Source organism: Silurus meridionalis, chromosome 17, assembly GCF_014805685.1.
Source record: "Silurus meridionalis isolate SWU-2019-XX chromosome 17, ASM1480568v1, whole genome shotgun sequence".
In the NCBI taxonomy this organism is placed as follows: Eukaryota; Metazoa; Chordata; class Actinopteri; order Siluriformes; family Siluridae; genus Silurus; species Silurus meridionalis.
Window position 1 is genome coordinate 25,688,666 of NC_060900.1, and position 17,460 is coordinate 25,706,125.

The 17,460-nt window shown below is 39.0% G+C and overlaps 1 protein-coding gene across 1 annotated transcript in view; it reads right to left on the reverse strand.

Moving 5' to 3' along the window:
- Positions 1–17,460, reverse strand: part of adamts10 (ADAM metallopeptidase with thrombospondin type 1 motif, 10) — a 59,712-nt gene that overhangs the window by 24,078 nt on the left and 18,174 nt on the right. Inside the window, 10 exon segments of the mRNA XM_046870555.1 lie at positions 671–816; positions 954–1,061; positions 3,968–4,109; positions 4,629–4,775; positions 8,615–8,720; positions 10,265–10,308; positions 10,896–11,041; positions 13,672–13,755; positions 14,490–14,689; positions 14,775–14,934. Of these exon segments, the coding sequence (XP_046726511.1) occupies positions 671–816; positions 954–1,061; positions 3,968–4,109; positions 4,629–4,775; positions 8,615–8,720; positions 10,265–10,308; positions 10,896–11,041; positions 13,672–13,755; positions 14,490–14,689; positions 14,775–14,934 (1,283 nt within the window).

Here is a 17,460-nt window from a genome sequence, read left to right on the forward strand (position 1 = left end):
CCCCAAGCCTTCTCACCTCACCTCACATCACCTCACCTCACCTCCATCACTACCTGACTTTACTAACACCCTTGTAGCTGAATGAATCTCACACAAATCTCCACAAGCACAATCCAAAATCTAGTGGAACATTTATTAATCTGATGGTCAGGTGTATGTGGACTGTGAGAAAAAAACAGGTGAGGACAAAGTACTAAAAGGGCACAGGGTAACAGGAACAGGAAATGAAATCAAACAGGGCAGAGTGAATATATTTAGTAAATATTCCATGGAAATAAAACATCTGCTGTCATGCTTTTATTGGTAATTAATGCACTATTACTGTGCCAAAAAGCTATTGTTTTTATATGAATATGATTTAATCTGCTTTAGTCCGTTTTTTACCTCAGCTTTTTGCTAAAGAACAAGTGATACTTTTTATCCATTTACAGTTACAGTTGTAGAACCTCCACGAAACAATTTGTTGTGATTTATTAATAGTTTTCTTTCTTCAATAATGTGTTTAAAATTTTTTTTAATTATGAGAAGAATCTGTCTTATATAAGACCCCTTGAAGGAACTGTTACTATGGAAACGATCATTACGTGACACCTTTTGACCAATCAGAATCAAGACATGTGGTGTCGGTGTATATAATTGTAACATATATTTAATTGATAAATCTCATCACCTGGGGCTGTCACAGTGTCGAACAGAGGATGAGACTCCGCCCCCACAGGTACGACTGCACTCCTCCCATGGAGACCACGCCCCCCACTGACCATCCACTCCCTCTGGACGAGTGCCGTACGGCACACACATGCGCTTGTAGCACCACTGTGTGAACACACATGGACAAACAATAAAATAATGAATACAAATTCAAAAGGTTTTGTAAAAAGTTTTGTAAAGTAGTCTACAGCAGCGAATCAGAAGTGAGTGTTTTTGGTAGGGTTTTTTTTGGATGTACTCACCCCTTTGTCTATGGTGCTGGTCTGGCAGATGGTGCCTTCAGCTGCAGGGATGCTGCTGGTTATACAGCGGTTACTCTTACTCATACACCACAGTTCACTGCACACCTCCTGCACACAATCACACAACAGAAGACCTGCGAATGAACACACGATGCCTATATGTCTGCACTTATAACCTCATTTTATACTTGTCAAAGTATAGTAAGTGTTAAGCCAAATTAACACTTAACACTTCCTACACTTATCTTGAGAATTGTTTTTTCTCCATAATCTTCCACAAGAAATTGATTTCCCTATATTCTTCCACAACTAGGTCACCTACCAAGTCTATCTGAATTAAACAGATTATATCACTGTCAGGAGAATTAAAAATGTCATTCTATTTTATATTTCTGCACTCATGACAGGGTAAAGTATAAAAATAGAAATACAATCTATAATACCGTATTTTCCGGACTATAAGCCACTACTTTTTTCCCACGCTTTGAACCCCGCGTCTTAAACAATGAAGCGGCAAATTTATGGATTTTTCCTGGGTTTTTCCCGGTTTCACAAACTTCAAGACAAAAAACTGAACCCCATAACATTAGACCAATGAAATTGCAGAACGGGTTCAGGTAAACCAATGAAACTCTTTATATTAAATTAGATGCGCTCCCACTGAATCGGGCCGCACCACATCATAAATATGGATGCGGTTCCTCTGACGTTTGACCTGCCGCTCACTCGGACTGTCTACAGGAAATGCGAATCATTCGTCACGCTGAAAACAACCGGGCATGAAAACACACTTCACCTGTGTTCTGAGCTGCACGGCATCGGGAGAAAAGCTTCACCGATGGTGAATTTTAAACGCACGGCGATACCAAAAGAAAAACTCCAGAGAGAAATAGTTGTGAAAGGAAGGAGGAAGACAGTGAACAATGACTTTCTTGGTAGGCTACTGTTTAGATACAAGCCGTGTAACAGACACTGTCTTTCGTTAAAACCTGTGTAAAGTTTATTAGCGGCTTATAAGATAAGATAAGATAAGATAAGATAAACCTTTATTCGTCCCACAGTGGGGAAATTTCTAAGACAGGTGCGGCTCTATATTTTCTATAGACAGGTGCGGCTTATTTATGTTCAAAATAAACATCTTTGTCAAATTCAGTGGGTGCGGCTTATATTTGGGTGTGCTTAATAGTCCGGAAATTACGGTGTATAACTATATACACACACATATATAATATATATATATATATATATACATACACACACACACACACACATACACACACATACACACACACACACACACACAGTAATACTTCATAATTATGCTTTTGATACTTTATATTTTATTTTATATTTATATTTTATCACAATTTGTTTTGAAGATTCTGACTCTAATCTCAATAAATACCATAATTGATGGAAAGTTCACTTGCTTCTTCTTTCAGAAATAGCTATCATTCGCACCATTTGTCTCAAGTCTCATAAGCAATTTTAAAAAGTGCATCCATAGAAACCCTCAGCACCTTGACATCAGTCCGCATCTCTAACACAGGAAACACACCTCACACCCTTGTGCCCGGTTCCCAGGCTAATCCCGGTCAGGACTAAAATCCGAAAGCGTCTTCAATCTAATTTCCTACTCAATGTTCTTCGCGCGGCGTGTCATAAAAACTGACTATACACAAAGTCCAGCTCAATGAAGACAGCTGTAGAGGTCTTAAAAAAAAAAAAAAAAGCTCTGAGGTTCTGCAGAAGGTAGAACAGGGCAGAGTTATGGCTGCTGTAGAGAGATCACACAAAGATGAGAGCAGCAACATTTTTATCGCTGCTATTCTTTTTTTTTGGTGCTTTCAGGCTGAATGCCAGAAACGAGCAGACAGAGAGCAGAAAGAGCTAGAACAGGCATCTGGGCCAGATGTGAGCTGGAGTTTGTGGTAGGACAGTCAGTGGTTGACTGATTCACTGCGAGCGACAAGAGGCATCTTATGAGCAACTTTTCCAGACCATTGAGTACAACACGAACCCCTTAACTCTATCTGCTATCCGAGAGGAAGAAGCGATAAAAAGGATTATATGCATGTTGCATGTCACAAAGTAACAACATTTTTTTAATGATTTTTTATCATTTTTTACAGCTACAACATCTGCATAATGTAGCTTTTATCTCGTTAGTGTTGCTGAAATCAAAGACATTCTAAACAGAGAACACAAAAAAAAAAGAACACAAGCAGTTTGGTTGAGTTTGGTCTGTTTTATCGCATTAAGCCAGGTTAAGCGTTTTAGGATGAAAACGTGTGTGATTTCGAACACGCTATATAGAGAAAAGACACCTGATCATAAAAATTGGTGTGTGATTATTGAACATCCCATTCCATATTCCGTATTTGCTCTTATAATAAGCTCCATTCTTCTGAGAAGATGTTCCACTAGATTTTGTAGAGATTTGTATTCATTCATCTACAAAGGCTTTTGTCAGTTAAGTCAGATATGGATGTAGTTCACTCTATAGCAGACCATTCAAGGTCTTCCACTTCAAACCATGTAAAGAATATCTTTATGGAGCTGGCTTTGTGATCATTGTAATGCTGGAGCAGGTTTGGATCTCCTATTTCATGTTACAGCATCCAACACTCTATACAAATTGTGTGCTTCCAACTTTGTGGTAACAGTTTGCAGAAGAACCACATATGGCTGGAAATGTCAGGCGTCCCATTACTTTTTGTCTATATAGTATACGATATACATTCTTAGACTAAAGGCTTTGATTTTATGGAAAACTACTAATTGAACGCATCAACAGGCTCAAAGGAGAGCAAAGAGCATCGGAAATAGGGCTGGCTGTGTCATTGCTAATAATCAAATATATTTTTGAAAGAGATATTATAAATATAAAAACATTTACACACATATTACTTCTTCAAAATTTCAAGGGACACCAATATAACTTGACTCCTAAATATTCTGTCTGTAGTCCTGAAAAACTGAATGTAGAGAAAGAAAGAATAGGAAGTGAGTACCCCATATTTACACTGCCGAGATTTGATTCCGTACTGGAAACGGCACTGCTCATCGGCGTCATAGGCCTGACCGGGTGCCGTGGTTGGATACACAAACTCCTGCTTCGGGGGGACGTTGTTCACACAAGAGCCCATTCCCGAGCTGCAGAAAGGCACCCAACACCAAGACAATAGGTATAATACTTGTCCAATTGGCATAAAACGTAAAATAGCTAGGACATGCTACTTTACATTATCACATTATACAACAAAAAACTGCAACAAATATCCTCAGATAGCTGAAAATGACTACACATGAATTTGAAAAGTGAGCCAGTTTTCGACTAATCAAATTGTACTTTTAAATGTTCATTCGTCCAGTAAATTTTCAAGAGCCAAATGTCTCAGAATGTAATTAGCAAGACAAGCTATTTAGACATATTTCTTCTTCTATAAGCAGGAGAAAATTCACAATCAAACATAAAATTTTACAAAATTTCCTGGGTAAGAAATGCATCTTGCCGTATTAGCGCAGAATGATACTGTAATACCCAGTGTGGTCATTGTGCTTTAAATGTTAATAAAAATGTTAAATAAATCCATACAATACACAAAGTAGTTGTAAGGTAGGTTTAAGTACTGTACTGCAACTCGTTTAGAAAAAGAAGACATAAATCTTTACTTGAGGAAGTTTGTGATGTAGTCACGGCTGCAGGCTGACCAGACAAAGGGGTTGGTCTTCATGGTGATGTGGGCTGCCATGAGCTTAGCTGTATCCTGACTACGAGCTCCACACGGGTTCCCTACACCATCGTGATTCATACCGAACCTAGAGAAGAGCGAAGAGAAACAGTGAAAGATAGAAAGAGATGAAATGATAAATGAATAAATGGCTGGACATATTTGTGGTTGGCATAAAAGTTTTGTCTTTAATTGACACACCTGATTAAACACACTCAATGTAATCTATGTAATCAGGAACTCTATGTAATCTTATATGCATATGCCCCCTTGTCTAGACAGTCCCCGGGGCTCAGTGGCTCTGAAGCTGGCCTCTGCATTAGAAGACCCTCGCTAATGACTTTCCCACCTGTGGAAAGCTCCAAGCCCCAGCAAAAAGCGATTACACTGCAATAACACAGTCGTGGAGGAATGCATGGCCACCAGGAAAACGCAAAAAAGTTTAAGTCTTGGCTGAAAACTGAGAAAGATCACGAGTGAGTGACTGAGCAGGGAGCAAGCAGCTTCTACCAATAACAAACAGTGTATGTATAGAGACTGAGATAAAGTGTCATCATTAAACCCTTAAACACCAACAGACAAATGTTCACAATCAGACACTAAAATTCCCCAGCAGACATCAGCATTCCTGATCACCAAAACCAACTTTTACAATCAAGCACGAACATTCACAATCACCAAATCCAACATTCACACTCAAACACTAACATACACAATCACCAAAACAAAAATTTACAATCACCAAAACAAACATTCACAATCAAACACGAACATTCACAATCACCAAAACAAAATGTACAATCACCAAAACAAACATTCACAATCAAACACGAACATTCACAATCACCAAAACAAAATGTACAATCACCAAAACAAACATTCACAATCAAACACGAACATTCACAATCACCAAAACAAAATTTACAATCACCAAAACAAACATTCACAATCAAACACCAACATTCCTGATTACCAAATCAACATTCACAATAAAACACAAACATTCACAATCATTAAAACAAACATTCACAATCACCAAAACAAACAATCACAATCACCAAAATAAACATTCACAATCAAACACGAACATTCACAATCACCAAAACAAACAATCACAATCAAACAGGAACATCCACAATCACCAAAACAAACAATCACAATCAAACAGGAACATCCACAATCACCAAAACAAACAATCACAATCAAACAGGAACATCCACAATCACCAAAACAAACATTCACAATCAAACAGGAACATCCACAATCACCAAAACAAACATTCACAATCAAACACGAACATTCCTGAATACCAAATCAACATTCACAATAAAACACAAACATTCACAATTACCAAAACAAACATTTACAATCAAACACGAACATTCACAATTATTAAAACAAACATTCACAATCACCAAAACAAACAATCACAATCAAACAGGAACATCCACAATCATTAAAACAAACATTCACAATCACCAAAACAAACATTCACAATCAAACACAAACATTCAAAATCAGCAAAACAAACATTCACAATCAAACACGAACAGCCACAATCATTAAAACTATCGATCAAAATAAAATACAAACATTCACAATTACTACAGGGAGTGCAGAATTATTAGGCAAATGAGTATTTTGACCACATCATCCTCGTTATGCATGTTGTCTTACTCCAAGCTGTATAGGCTGGAAAGCCTACTACCAATTAAGCATATTAGGTGATGTGCATCTCTGTAATGAGAAGGGTGTGGTCTAATGACATCAACACCCTATATCAGGTGTGCATAATTATTAGGCAACTTCCTTTCCTTTGGCAAAATGGGTCAAAAGAAGGACTTGACAGGCTCAGAAAAGTCAAAAATAGTGAGATATATTGCAGAGGGATGCAGCAGTCTTAAAATAGCCAAGCTTCTGAAGCGTGATCATCGAACAATCAAGCGTTTCATTCAAAATAGTCGACAGGGTCGCAAGAAGCGTGTGGAAAAACCAAGGCGCAAAATAACTGCCCGTGAACTGAGAAAAGTCAAGCGTGCAGCTGCCAAGATGCCACTTGCCACCAGTTTGGCCATATTTCAGAGCTGCAACATCACTGGGTGCCCAAAAGCACAAGGTGTGCAATACTCAGAGACATGGCCAAGGTAAGAAAGGCAGAAAGTCGACCACCACTGAACAAGACACACAAGCTGAAACGTCAAGACTGGGCCAAGAAATATCTCAAGACTGAGGTTTTATGGACTGATGAAATGAGAGTGAGTCTTGATGGGCCAGATGGATGGGCCCGTGGCTGGATTGGTAAAGGGCAGAGAGCTCCAGTCCGACTCAGGCGCCAGCAAGGTGGAGGTGGAGTACTGGTTTGGGCTGGTATCATCAAAGATGAGCTTGTGGGGCCTTTTCGGGTTGAGGATGAGTCAAGCTGAACTCCCAGTCCTACTGCCAGTTTCTGGAAGACACCTTCTTCAAGCAGTGGTACAGGAAGAAGTCTGCATCCTTCAAGAAAAACATGATTTTCATGCAGGACAATGCTCCATCACACACGTCCAAGTACTCCACAGCGTGGCTGGCAAGAAAGGGTATAAAGAAGAAAATCTAATGATATGGCCTCCTTGTTCACCTGATCTGAACCCCATTGAGAACCTGTGGTCCATCATCAAATGTGCGATTTACAAGGAGGAAAACAGTACACCTCTCTGAACAGTGTCTGGGAGGCTGTGGTTGCTGCTGCACGCAATGTTGATGGTGAACAGATCAAAACACTGACAGAATCCATGGATGGCAGGCTTTTGAGTGTCCTTGCAAAGAAAGGTGGCTATATTGGTCACTGATTTGTTTTGTTTGGTTTTGAATGTCAGAAATGTATATTTGTGAATGTTGAGATGTTATATTGGTTTCACTGGTAAAATAAATAATTGAAATGGGTATGAATTTGTTTTTGTTAAGTTGCCTAATAATTATGCACAGTAATAGTCACCTGCACACAGATATCCCCTAAAATAGCTAAAACTAAAACTACTTCCAAAAATATTCAGCTTTGATATTAATGAGTTTTTTGTGTTCATTGAGAACATGGTTGTTGTTCAAATTAAATCCTCAAATAAAATTAATCCTCAAAAATACAACTTGCCTAATAATTCTGCACTCCTGTATTTAAACAAATAATCAAACACCAACCTACATCAACATACACAAACAGCAACATTCACATCAAACACTAACATACATTAACAATAACAATCACCAACATTCAAAATCAACAAAACCAACATTCACAATCAAGAACAGTGACAAACATCAAGATTCACAATCAAACACCAACCTACATCAGCATACACGAACACCAACATTCAGATCAAACATTAACATTGACAATCAAATACCATCATTCACAAGTAGCTTTATTCACAATCATCAAAACCAACAATCACTATCACCAAAACCAACAGTCACCAATACCAACCTACAACCAACATACATGAACATTCACAATCACAAAAAGCAACATTCACCATCACCAAATTCACAATCACCAACACCCACATTTACAAACAAACACCAACATTAGCGTTCTGAGAAGAGCAGTATGTCTGAGGTGGGAATAACTGAAGTCGTTATGAGAAATGTAGCGACAAATGAAAATGTTTTATTAATTTAGTCAAAATATGATTAATTTCATCCAAAGTTTACTATCTGAATAAATAAACCAGTCTGTGTTTTTACTGTATAAAAGCTAATTAGTGCAATCTGATTGAGCGAATATCCAAAAAATTATGTCCAACAAATAAACCCAAAGGTCAAACAGAGTCATGCTGAATAATGCTGAAAGCAAGAGAGAGAGAGAGAGAGAGAGAGAGAGAGAGAGAGAGAGCTGGTATGAGGAAGAATTGGAGAGGAGAAACAAAAATGCTTTTGGGATACGAGACTCACGTGTGTCCAATCTCGTGCGCGATGGTGAACGCTGTGGCCAGACCGATGTCTTCATTTATACTGCAGCTTCTCTCCGGCTCACACATTCCACCAACCGGGGCCAGGCCTGACACACACACACACACACACACACACACACACACACACACACACACACTGAAGCTTCTAAAGATTACGTACTGCAACACAACATATACTTTTTAGCTAAATTACACTATTATGATTAGGGGATAAGTTGGGACAGTCGTCATGAGCTATTACTAATCACTCACTTCAAAGTTTTCAGATCAAGGATCTTAGGGCAGAGACCCCCTGATACAAACTGTGTCAAACATAGCCACTGATATTACGAGAAAGCTAGCATTTAACGCTAGTTATTTTATGTTAAGACAATTAGAACTATGTTGTTGTTGTACATGCATCATTCTCTGCTTATTTTCATATAAATCTTGCAAAAAGAGTTACGCATAAGAACAAACATATTTTGTAATTAAAAATCACGATTTATTAAGTTTTTACAGTTTTCGTTTATTTTAAGAGTTGCAGTTTCATACATTTTCTTTTTAATATCAGGTAGACAATTATACATTCAGATGAACATCAGCTTTAAGTTTAAAAGAACTTCAATGTAACAATTGTAATATTTTTAATTAAATATTTTTTCTTTTCTTTTTTTTTTTTTACGCATGTTTACTTTTTTTAAACATGGGTAAACATTATTTGTAATTTCGACATTAATCAGCGGACCCTCTGCAGTACCGCCAAAGACCCATGCTCTAGCGTTCCCAAACGTACCCAATCAGCCAGGGTACGAGTGTTTGATGTTTTATGCTAATTTACAAGGCTAATGTGGCTAACAAGTAATTGGGTCTTTGAGGGAAAGTATTAATGGACATTTTGGTGCCACTAACACAAGGGTGGGTTCCCTTATGTGCTTGGTTCCTCCCAAGGTTTCTTCCTCATACCATTTCAGAGATTTTTACCTTTCCACTGTCACCACTGGCTCACTCACTAAGGCTAAACTTATAGGGACTAGCATAAAAATTAAAATTTCATAACGACTTTATCTCTGTTAAGCTTTTTTTTTTTTGGGACAATGTCCATTGTTAAATGTGCTACACCCGGGAGGTGATAGCTCAGTGTTTAAGACTTTGAGTCACATTCAAATCATTGGGTCAGTACCAAGGTGCCACTGCTGGGCCCTTGAGCAAGGCCCTTAACCCTCATCTGCTTAGTTGTTAGTCACTCTGAATGAGGGCATCTGTGCGATGCTTTAGATGTTATAAAATTTATGTGAGCAAAAGGTTGTTAGTTCAAATCCCAGCATTGCCAAGCTGCCACTGTTGAAGTCCTCTGCCCTCAACTGCTCAGATACAGCGGGTAAAAAAAGTCATCCAATGTGTGGATTGCATGGTTGTTACTCACATCTTGAGAATTTCATGTCAATAGCACCTTTAGAAATATATTTACTGAGACAAATGGTGACGTGTCCAATACTTATTTTATGCTGAAGAGATTTGGGCGTATATTCATGAAAATTTCTTTCATTCATAAATTTTCACTATAACTTATACGTAAACATACAAAAGTTTGTTCTTGAAACGGCTGTATTTCACGACAATGCCATGGTTGTGCGTTGGTGAGCCTTACCGAGTGTCCCACAAGGCTTGTTCTTGTAGATGCAGATGTCGTACCTAGAGCAGAATGAAAACATGCACCAAATGTGAAGCGTCTCAGAGCAAACCAAGGGTTAAGAGTCTACAGCGTCCTAAAGCTCATCTCCCAGACAGGACAATAACAGGAAGCCAGAAACGCTCGCGGCTCTCTTTTCCCAGACGCATTTTGCATCCTTTAAATAAAACACACGTGAACACGCGCATGTACGGTATCAAAGCTGAAGGACTGTTTTCTCTAAATCGCTTTTTGTCCTAAACGAATCCATCCCTAATGCCTGAGTGTTTCCACGCTGAAGCTCTCCCTTAAGGCTAAACGCAACAAGATTTCAGACAGCTGGGCTGTTTGTTGTGTGTGTGTGTGTGTGTGCGTGCGTGTGCATGTGTGTGTGTTTGCATGTGTACGTGTCCAACGGTCCAGAGTGCAACAGATTTAATGAGATAAACAGATTTAAACCTCTACTTTGGCGCAAATTGAGACATGTGAAAGAACGAATATTCACAATAACTTGGCTGCTTCCTTGAGTGTGAGTCAGTGTGTGTAAATGTTTGTGTGAATGTTTGTGTGTGTGTGTGTGGGAGAATGTGTGTGAGTGTTGTAGTCCGACCTTGTGATGAGGACGGCCGTGTCATGGGGTGCAATGCCGTTTTCGGGGATGGCGTTGCCATGGCCGTTGCTCTGCTGGATGGATTTCTGCCACTTACAGAAACTGTCTAAAGACTTGCCGGCATGGTGGTTGATCTCCAGAGTCGGCTGAGGACAAAAGAAAAAAGAGCACGAGGATTAGAAAAACATTAAATACTATCATTGACCTTAAAGCGTGTTTGTAATTTAGGATTTTTTGTAAATCTTTGAGTTAGTTTTGGTCGGTGATCCGCTTTTTAAAAACATCCTCTCACTGGAGATAGAATGAGTGAATGATGGTCTCATGTGATCATACAATACTGTGTCCAGTAGTCAGGTGATCATGCGATTTGTTCATATGACCATGTGACAATATGACCATGCGATGTAATTATGTAATGGGATAACGGGATCATTTCCTCGTGTGCTAATGAGATCATTACACATGATGTAATGATGTGATGATGTGATGCAACTATATGATGTGAGAACGTATCACGTAACCATGCAATGTGATAATATAATCATGTAATCATAGACTCATGCAATGTGACAGTTTGATCATGTGATGCAATTATGTTATGTGATAACGTGAATATGTAACGATGTAATTATGTGATAATGTGGTCATGCAAACATGTAATGTGTCAAAGTGACCATGTGATGATGTAATGCGTCTGTAATCATGTGCTCTGTAATCATTGGCTCTGACAGTGTGATTGAGATTGACATTATTACATAATGTGAGCCTGTGATCAAGTGTCAGTGTCACCATGTGGTCCTGAGATACTGTGATTTGTGGTCATGTGATAATGAAATCATGTGATACAACCATGTGACCATGTAAGTAGTTGCTTTACAGTGTCCAAAATGCTTAAAACAAAAAAGCTCCAGCAACCAACATGATTTATTCATCTCATATCTCACATCGTCTCATAGTTAACATGAATGAAAATCGATCACTTTTTGTTTTTGGGTGATATATAGAAATAATCAAATCAACCTAAATGTATTGATACATATCCCAGAAATGTCTTTTTAATATCTCAAGATGAGTTTTATCTCATGACAACCTCCAGTATGTGCCTGAGGAAGTATGTGATGGTTTTCCTGCATTTAAAGAACATGAGAACTCCTTCTGTGATATGAGATATGATCTAATGTCACATGACCACTGACACATGAGATCTTTATCAACATGAAGTAACAAGTCAGTGCTTGTATATATATATATATATATATATATATATATATATATATATATATATATATATATATATATATATATATATATATATGTGTGTATTGTATACACACACACACACTTTCTCCCTCACTCCATCACACAACCCTGACAGTTTTACTAATTAGGCCCCTCGTCCCCTGCTGTGTGTGTGTGCATTAGGTCTAAAATCCCCCAATGCATGTATCATTGGGATTCTCTTGGTCAGAAATAGAAGTTTGATATTACTTTACTTTTCTCCATATAAAATTAATGACCAGCTTCATGTTAGAGCCAGCATGAAATTTTCCCTTCACTTAAACTACGAGAGCCAAATCTGTTCCAACATAACAATGTGCACAATAGTTACATCCAAGAAGATCTGCTTTACATGGGGTGGAGTGGAAGATCTCCCGCTATAGAGCTCTGAACTCAACCTTATTGAGAACCTTTGGGACGAAATGGAAAACTGACCGCACCACAGGCCTCCTCACCTCAACTCCAAAATCTGCTGGAACATCTTCCCAGAAGAGTGGAGGTTACTAAAAACAGGAATTAGGGACTAAACGTGGAATGGGATGTAAAGCGTAGACCAAGCGGTTTTTTTTGTTCCTTGATTGATATCAAAAAAGGGAACAAAATGAATACATTTTACAAAGTGATATAAAGAAGATACCTATTTTATGCACATTTCCCGTTAGGCGCAAATTCAGATGAGAAACAGATGAAAAGAATAACAAGTCGTTCATGAATGAATAAGAAATTGTAAACATTTGGACACTTTGCTGTGAAAATAATCCACTTCAGTATCAGCAGTATCAAGAAGAGGAAGTCCACTTTACACCATTCCATCACACAAGTAGTTTCCTGTATCAGCACATGAACAAGTGACTTATTTATAATATTCAAAAGCTTTCGAATATTATAAAATTGCTGCTATTTGTTGCTGGCTGAAGAAATATGTACACAACCAGACACGCATACACAAACAGAGAGAGAGAGAGAGAGAGAGAGAGAGATTACGGGTCATCCAGACGGGACCCGTCGTCCTGTCGCCATACGTAAATGTTTTAATGCACTTATTGACTGTTTTTACACACATCCCCATCATCAGCAGTGCAGTCATGAGGGGAGCAACTAACGTCAGATTAGCAAACGCACACGAGACTCAAGGAGACTGTCTGGAGCGACTCGCCACAGGAAGGACACTAAGTCCACCAATTAACAAACAAGCAGCTCTTTGAGTTTCCCAGGGAATGGACTGGTTCAGCTTTTCAGAGTTCTCGAAAGGCTGAGAAGTGTGTGTCCATCCTGATACATCCTTATCTTTAAGGTAGTTCCATTTAGCACCTGCTAATCTATGTATCTGTCTGTCTGTCTGTCTGTCTGTCTGTCCACCTATCTACACAGTATATTATAGACACCTGACCATCAGACGCTAATGTGATTAATAATCCTTTTCCAGATTTGTGCCATCTATAATACACTGTGTGTGTGTGTGTGTGTGTGTGTGTGTGTGTGTGTGTGTGTAATTTACCTGGTCCTCCATTAGTAGGATCAGTCGAGTCACCACAATGTTCACTGCGTTCCCCAGGCTAGAATCCTGGAACAGTTTGGCAACCTGACCTCCAGGGAAACAAGAAAAGACCAGTCTTTAAAAAGAGCCATCTCTCTGTCCCTGTCTCTCTTTCTCTCTCTCTCTCTCTCTCTCTCTCTCTCTCTCTCTCTCTCTGTTTATATCTTTTCTGTCTCTCTCCTCTCTCTCTCTTTCTCCCTCTTTGTCTCTCTTTCTGTCTCTCTCTCACAGTTTATCTGTCTCTCTTCCTCCATCTGTCTGTCTGTCTTGCTGTCTGTCACTGTGTATATCTCTCTCTACCTCTATTTTTCTCTCTCACTGTGTTTACCTCTCCTTCTAGCTTTCTATATCTCAATCTATTTATGTTTCTCTTTCTGTCTATGTGTCTCTCGATATCTGTCTTTTGCTCTCTTTTTCTCTATTTCTGTCTGTCTGTCTGTCTGTCTGTCTGTCTGTCTGTCTGTCTGTCTGTCTGTCTGTCTTTGTCATCTCTTTCAGGATGAATTTTTTATGCTGACTGCACCTAGGCCTCCTCACCTCACCTACATCACATGCTCTTCAAGCTGAATGAGCACCAATCTACACACAAACACTCCAACATTTGTAGATCATCTTCCCAGAAGAGTGAAGGTTATTATAACAGCAAATGGGGACTAAATGGGGAAGAAAACAGTCTGGTTCCTCTCAAAGTTTCTTTCTCATGTAAAGGGAAAGAAGTCTATACAGTCGAGCTACGTCATCAACACTGCTTTCCCAGAACCAGGAGATTTTAAACTTACAATATTCATGACAGCCAGAATGTACTGCTCGATATCACGCCGCCCGTGGTACGACACCATCATCTTATCAGCCACCACCAGGGTCTCAACATAGCGCTCGCGGCCAACCGAGCGTTTTAGTGGCAACTGGCCACGCCCCGCCTGGTTGGGCGGTTTAATGGTTCTCTGCCACCAATCGAAGCTTTTGCTTGGTTTTTCATCTGTAACATAGAATGCATTTTATCCGTTAAGACTAAAACCAACAACATCTACAACGAGACCTTTGCGTTTGATATGAAATCGTACCGATGACTCCGCAGGACTGGTCCATGTAGAGATGTCGCAAAGATGATCTTTTGTACACCACATGGGGGCGTTCTTCTTTCCTATCTGCCCTCGTCTGGTTTTCACCAGAAACCAAAGGTTCGATGAGGTATTCCTCTCCGCCAGCTACGATCACCCCCTGCTACAAGAGACAACGATTTCGATATTAACCCCACAAATGAATCCCATATAAACACAGACACAGAATCAAACCGAAAGAGTTTTATAAAAAAAAAAAAAAAAAACTTTGGTAGCCCAGTTTAACACACGTTTTTTTATTTTTTTATTAACTGATTGATTTAAAGTTTGGTGGTTTGGATTTATAACATTTTACAATTGGTAGCAGTTTTCTGTTTTAAATCTTGAATTTTCTTACCATTTTTCACACATTTTTGTTTTACAAACTGATTGTTGATTTGTTGGTAGAATTTCGTGCAGTTTTAAATCTTTTCAGATTGTTAACATTTAGCAACTCTACAATGGAAGCCAATTTAAAGTGAACAAATATGTGATATGTGAACAAGCAATAAACAATATGTGAACATTTTACAGATTTGAAAAAAAATCTCACACATTTTCACAAATGGAGTACAAGAAGCTGGTAGCAGCAGATGGAAGCTGGTAGAGTATGACTACTAGTACAGGTATTTTTGCACTGGTTGATATTGATGCTAAAATAAGTACACTATTTAGAATTAATCAGATAGAAGCATTATGAAACGTGTTAGAACTATCTATAGTTAGCAATGTTTATGTTTTCCTGTCTTGAAACTGTAAAACATCTACTTCTTATTTAATTTGCAACATAAAAACCCCAAACTTTGAAGTAGTTTGTAACTGTAAAAAAGTTGCCAAAAATCCATAATATCGGTGTAGGTGTAGTGTTAGCTGTGTATTTAATACAATAAACTTTCTTTCGGCTTCTCCCATTAGGGGTCGCCACAGCGGACCATCCGCATGTTTGATTTGGCACATGTTTTTACGCTGGATGCCCTTCCTAAAGCAACCCTCCCCATTTATCCGGGCTTGGGACCGGCACTAAGGCTTGTGCAACCCAAATGGCTGGGGTTGGTTCTCTGACCGGGGATCGAACCCGGGCCGCAGCGGTGAGAGCGCCGCATCCTAACCACTAGACCACCAGGAAACTGTGTATTTAATACAATATCAGTATTATATGATCATATCGCCAAGTCCAGTAAACTCCTATTCAAACAATGGTAGCTTCCACCAAACCTGAATACTCCCAGGACATTGTGTCTATAGTAGCTGGAGTCTGTCAGGCCGTACATGAGTGGGCATTAGTTTTGGCTCGGTACGCTCGTTTGCACAGGTGCATCTTCACTGGAGCGGGTCGGTAACAAGCTTGCCACAGCAGGCCGCACGAAACCAAATCTATCATTAGTATCCAAAACACCTGTGGAATGGAGACATAAAACAGCTGGCACCGGGAACGAAGCCGCAGGAACAGCTGTACGTATCCCCCTGTTTACCCGCCAACAAATCTCTTCCTCTCTTTTATGAGAGAGGGTGAACGACAAAAAAATCATCATACCATCATGAAGGAGTGGTGGCTACAGATTAGAGGATAGGAGGGTGGTTAATGCATTTCACATGTCCTCAATACCGCATAAAAACACTGGAGAAGAATAAACATCCTTGTGTTGTTGAAGTTGTTTTGAACTGACATGAACACAAAACCTTCTGCTCATGTCTCATGTTGTTTTGTGTCTGTTTGATTGCTTCATGAAGAGAGAAAAAAGCTACAGTCATGAATTTCACTGATGTAACAAAAACCTTTCAAGATAGAAATGTCTGCATGGCTTTAAGGCCTCTAAAGAAAAGACTTTATACAGAAAGAAGGACATTGGCATTAATCTATTTACTTACATACATACATACATACATACATACATACATACCGTATATTTTGGACTATAAGCCGCAACTTTTTTCCTACGCTTTGAACCCCCGCGGCTTAAACAACGAAGCGGCTTATTTTTGAATTTTCCTGGGTTTTTCCCGGTTTCACAAACTTCAAGCCAAAAAAACAAGCGACATAACATTAGACCAATTAAATTTCCGAACGGAAACTAAAAAAACGCACCTCACCTGTGTACTGACAGGGTTTTTTTAACCCACGACAATGCCAAAAGATAAACTCCCGAGAGAAATAGTTGTGAAAGAAAGGAGGAAAACAGCGAACAATGATTTACTTGGTAGGCTACTGTTTAGATACAAGCCGTTGTAACGCGTTGAGTCAGGGTCATGGGAGAGCTCGCTAACTCCAGTTGCAACAGAAATCATTTAAGCACAGACAGCTTTCCAAAACTCGTGCTTTTTTATTTTTCTTGGCAACAGTGTTACGGGTTAGTCAAAGAAACTTGGAAATGAGCATCATAAAATAATAAGGACATATTCCTCGGTCTCCACACACGCAGTAATACCGGAAAAAATGCAGTGGCATGCTATTCCCAAAATACCGCTTAAACTATCAAATCAATTTTCAATACTAACTATAGCCATTTATTTAATATCACCTAAAGAGACTAAATATTTACAGATATTTTAATCATTTTAACAAATGAATATCTTCGAATGCTAGTCATACATGCTCGAGAGGGATTTTTCAGACATTTTTCTTTTCAGGATATTCTAATTCTAGCTAACA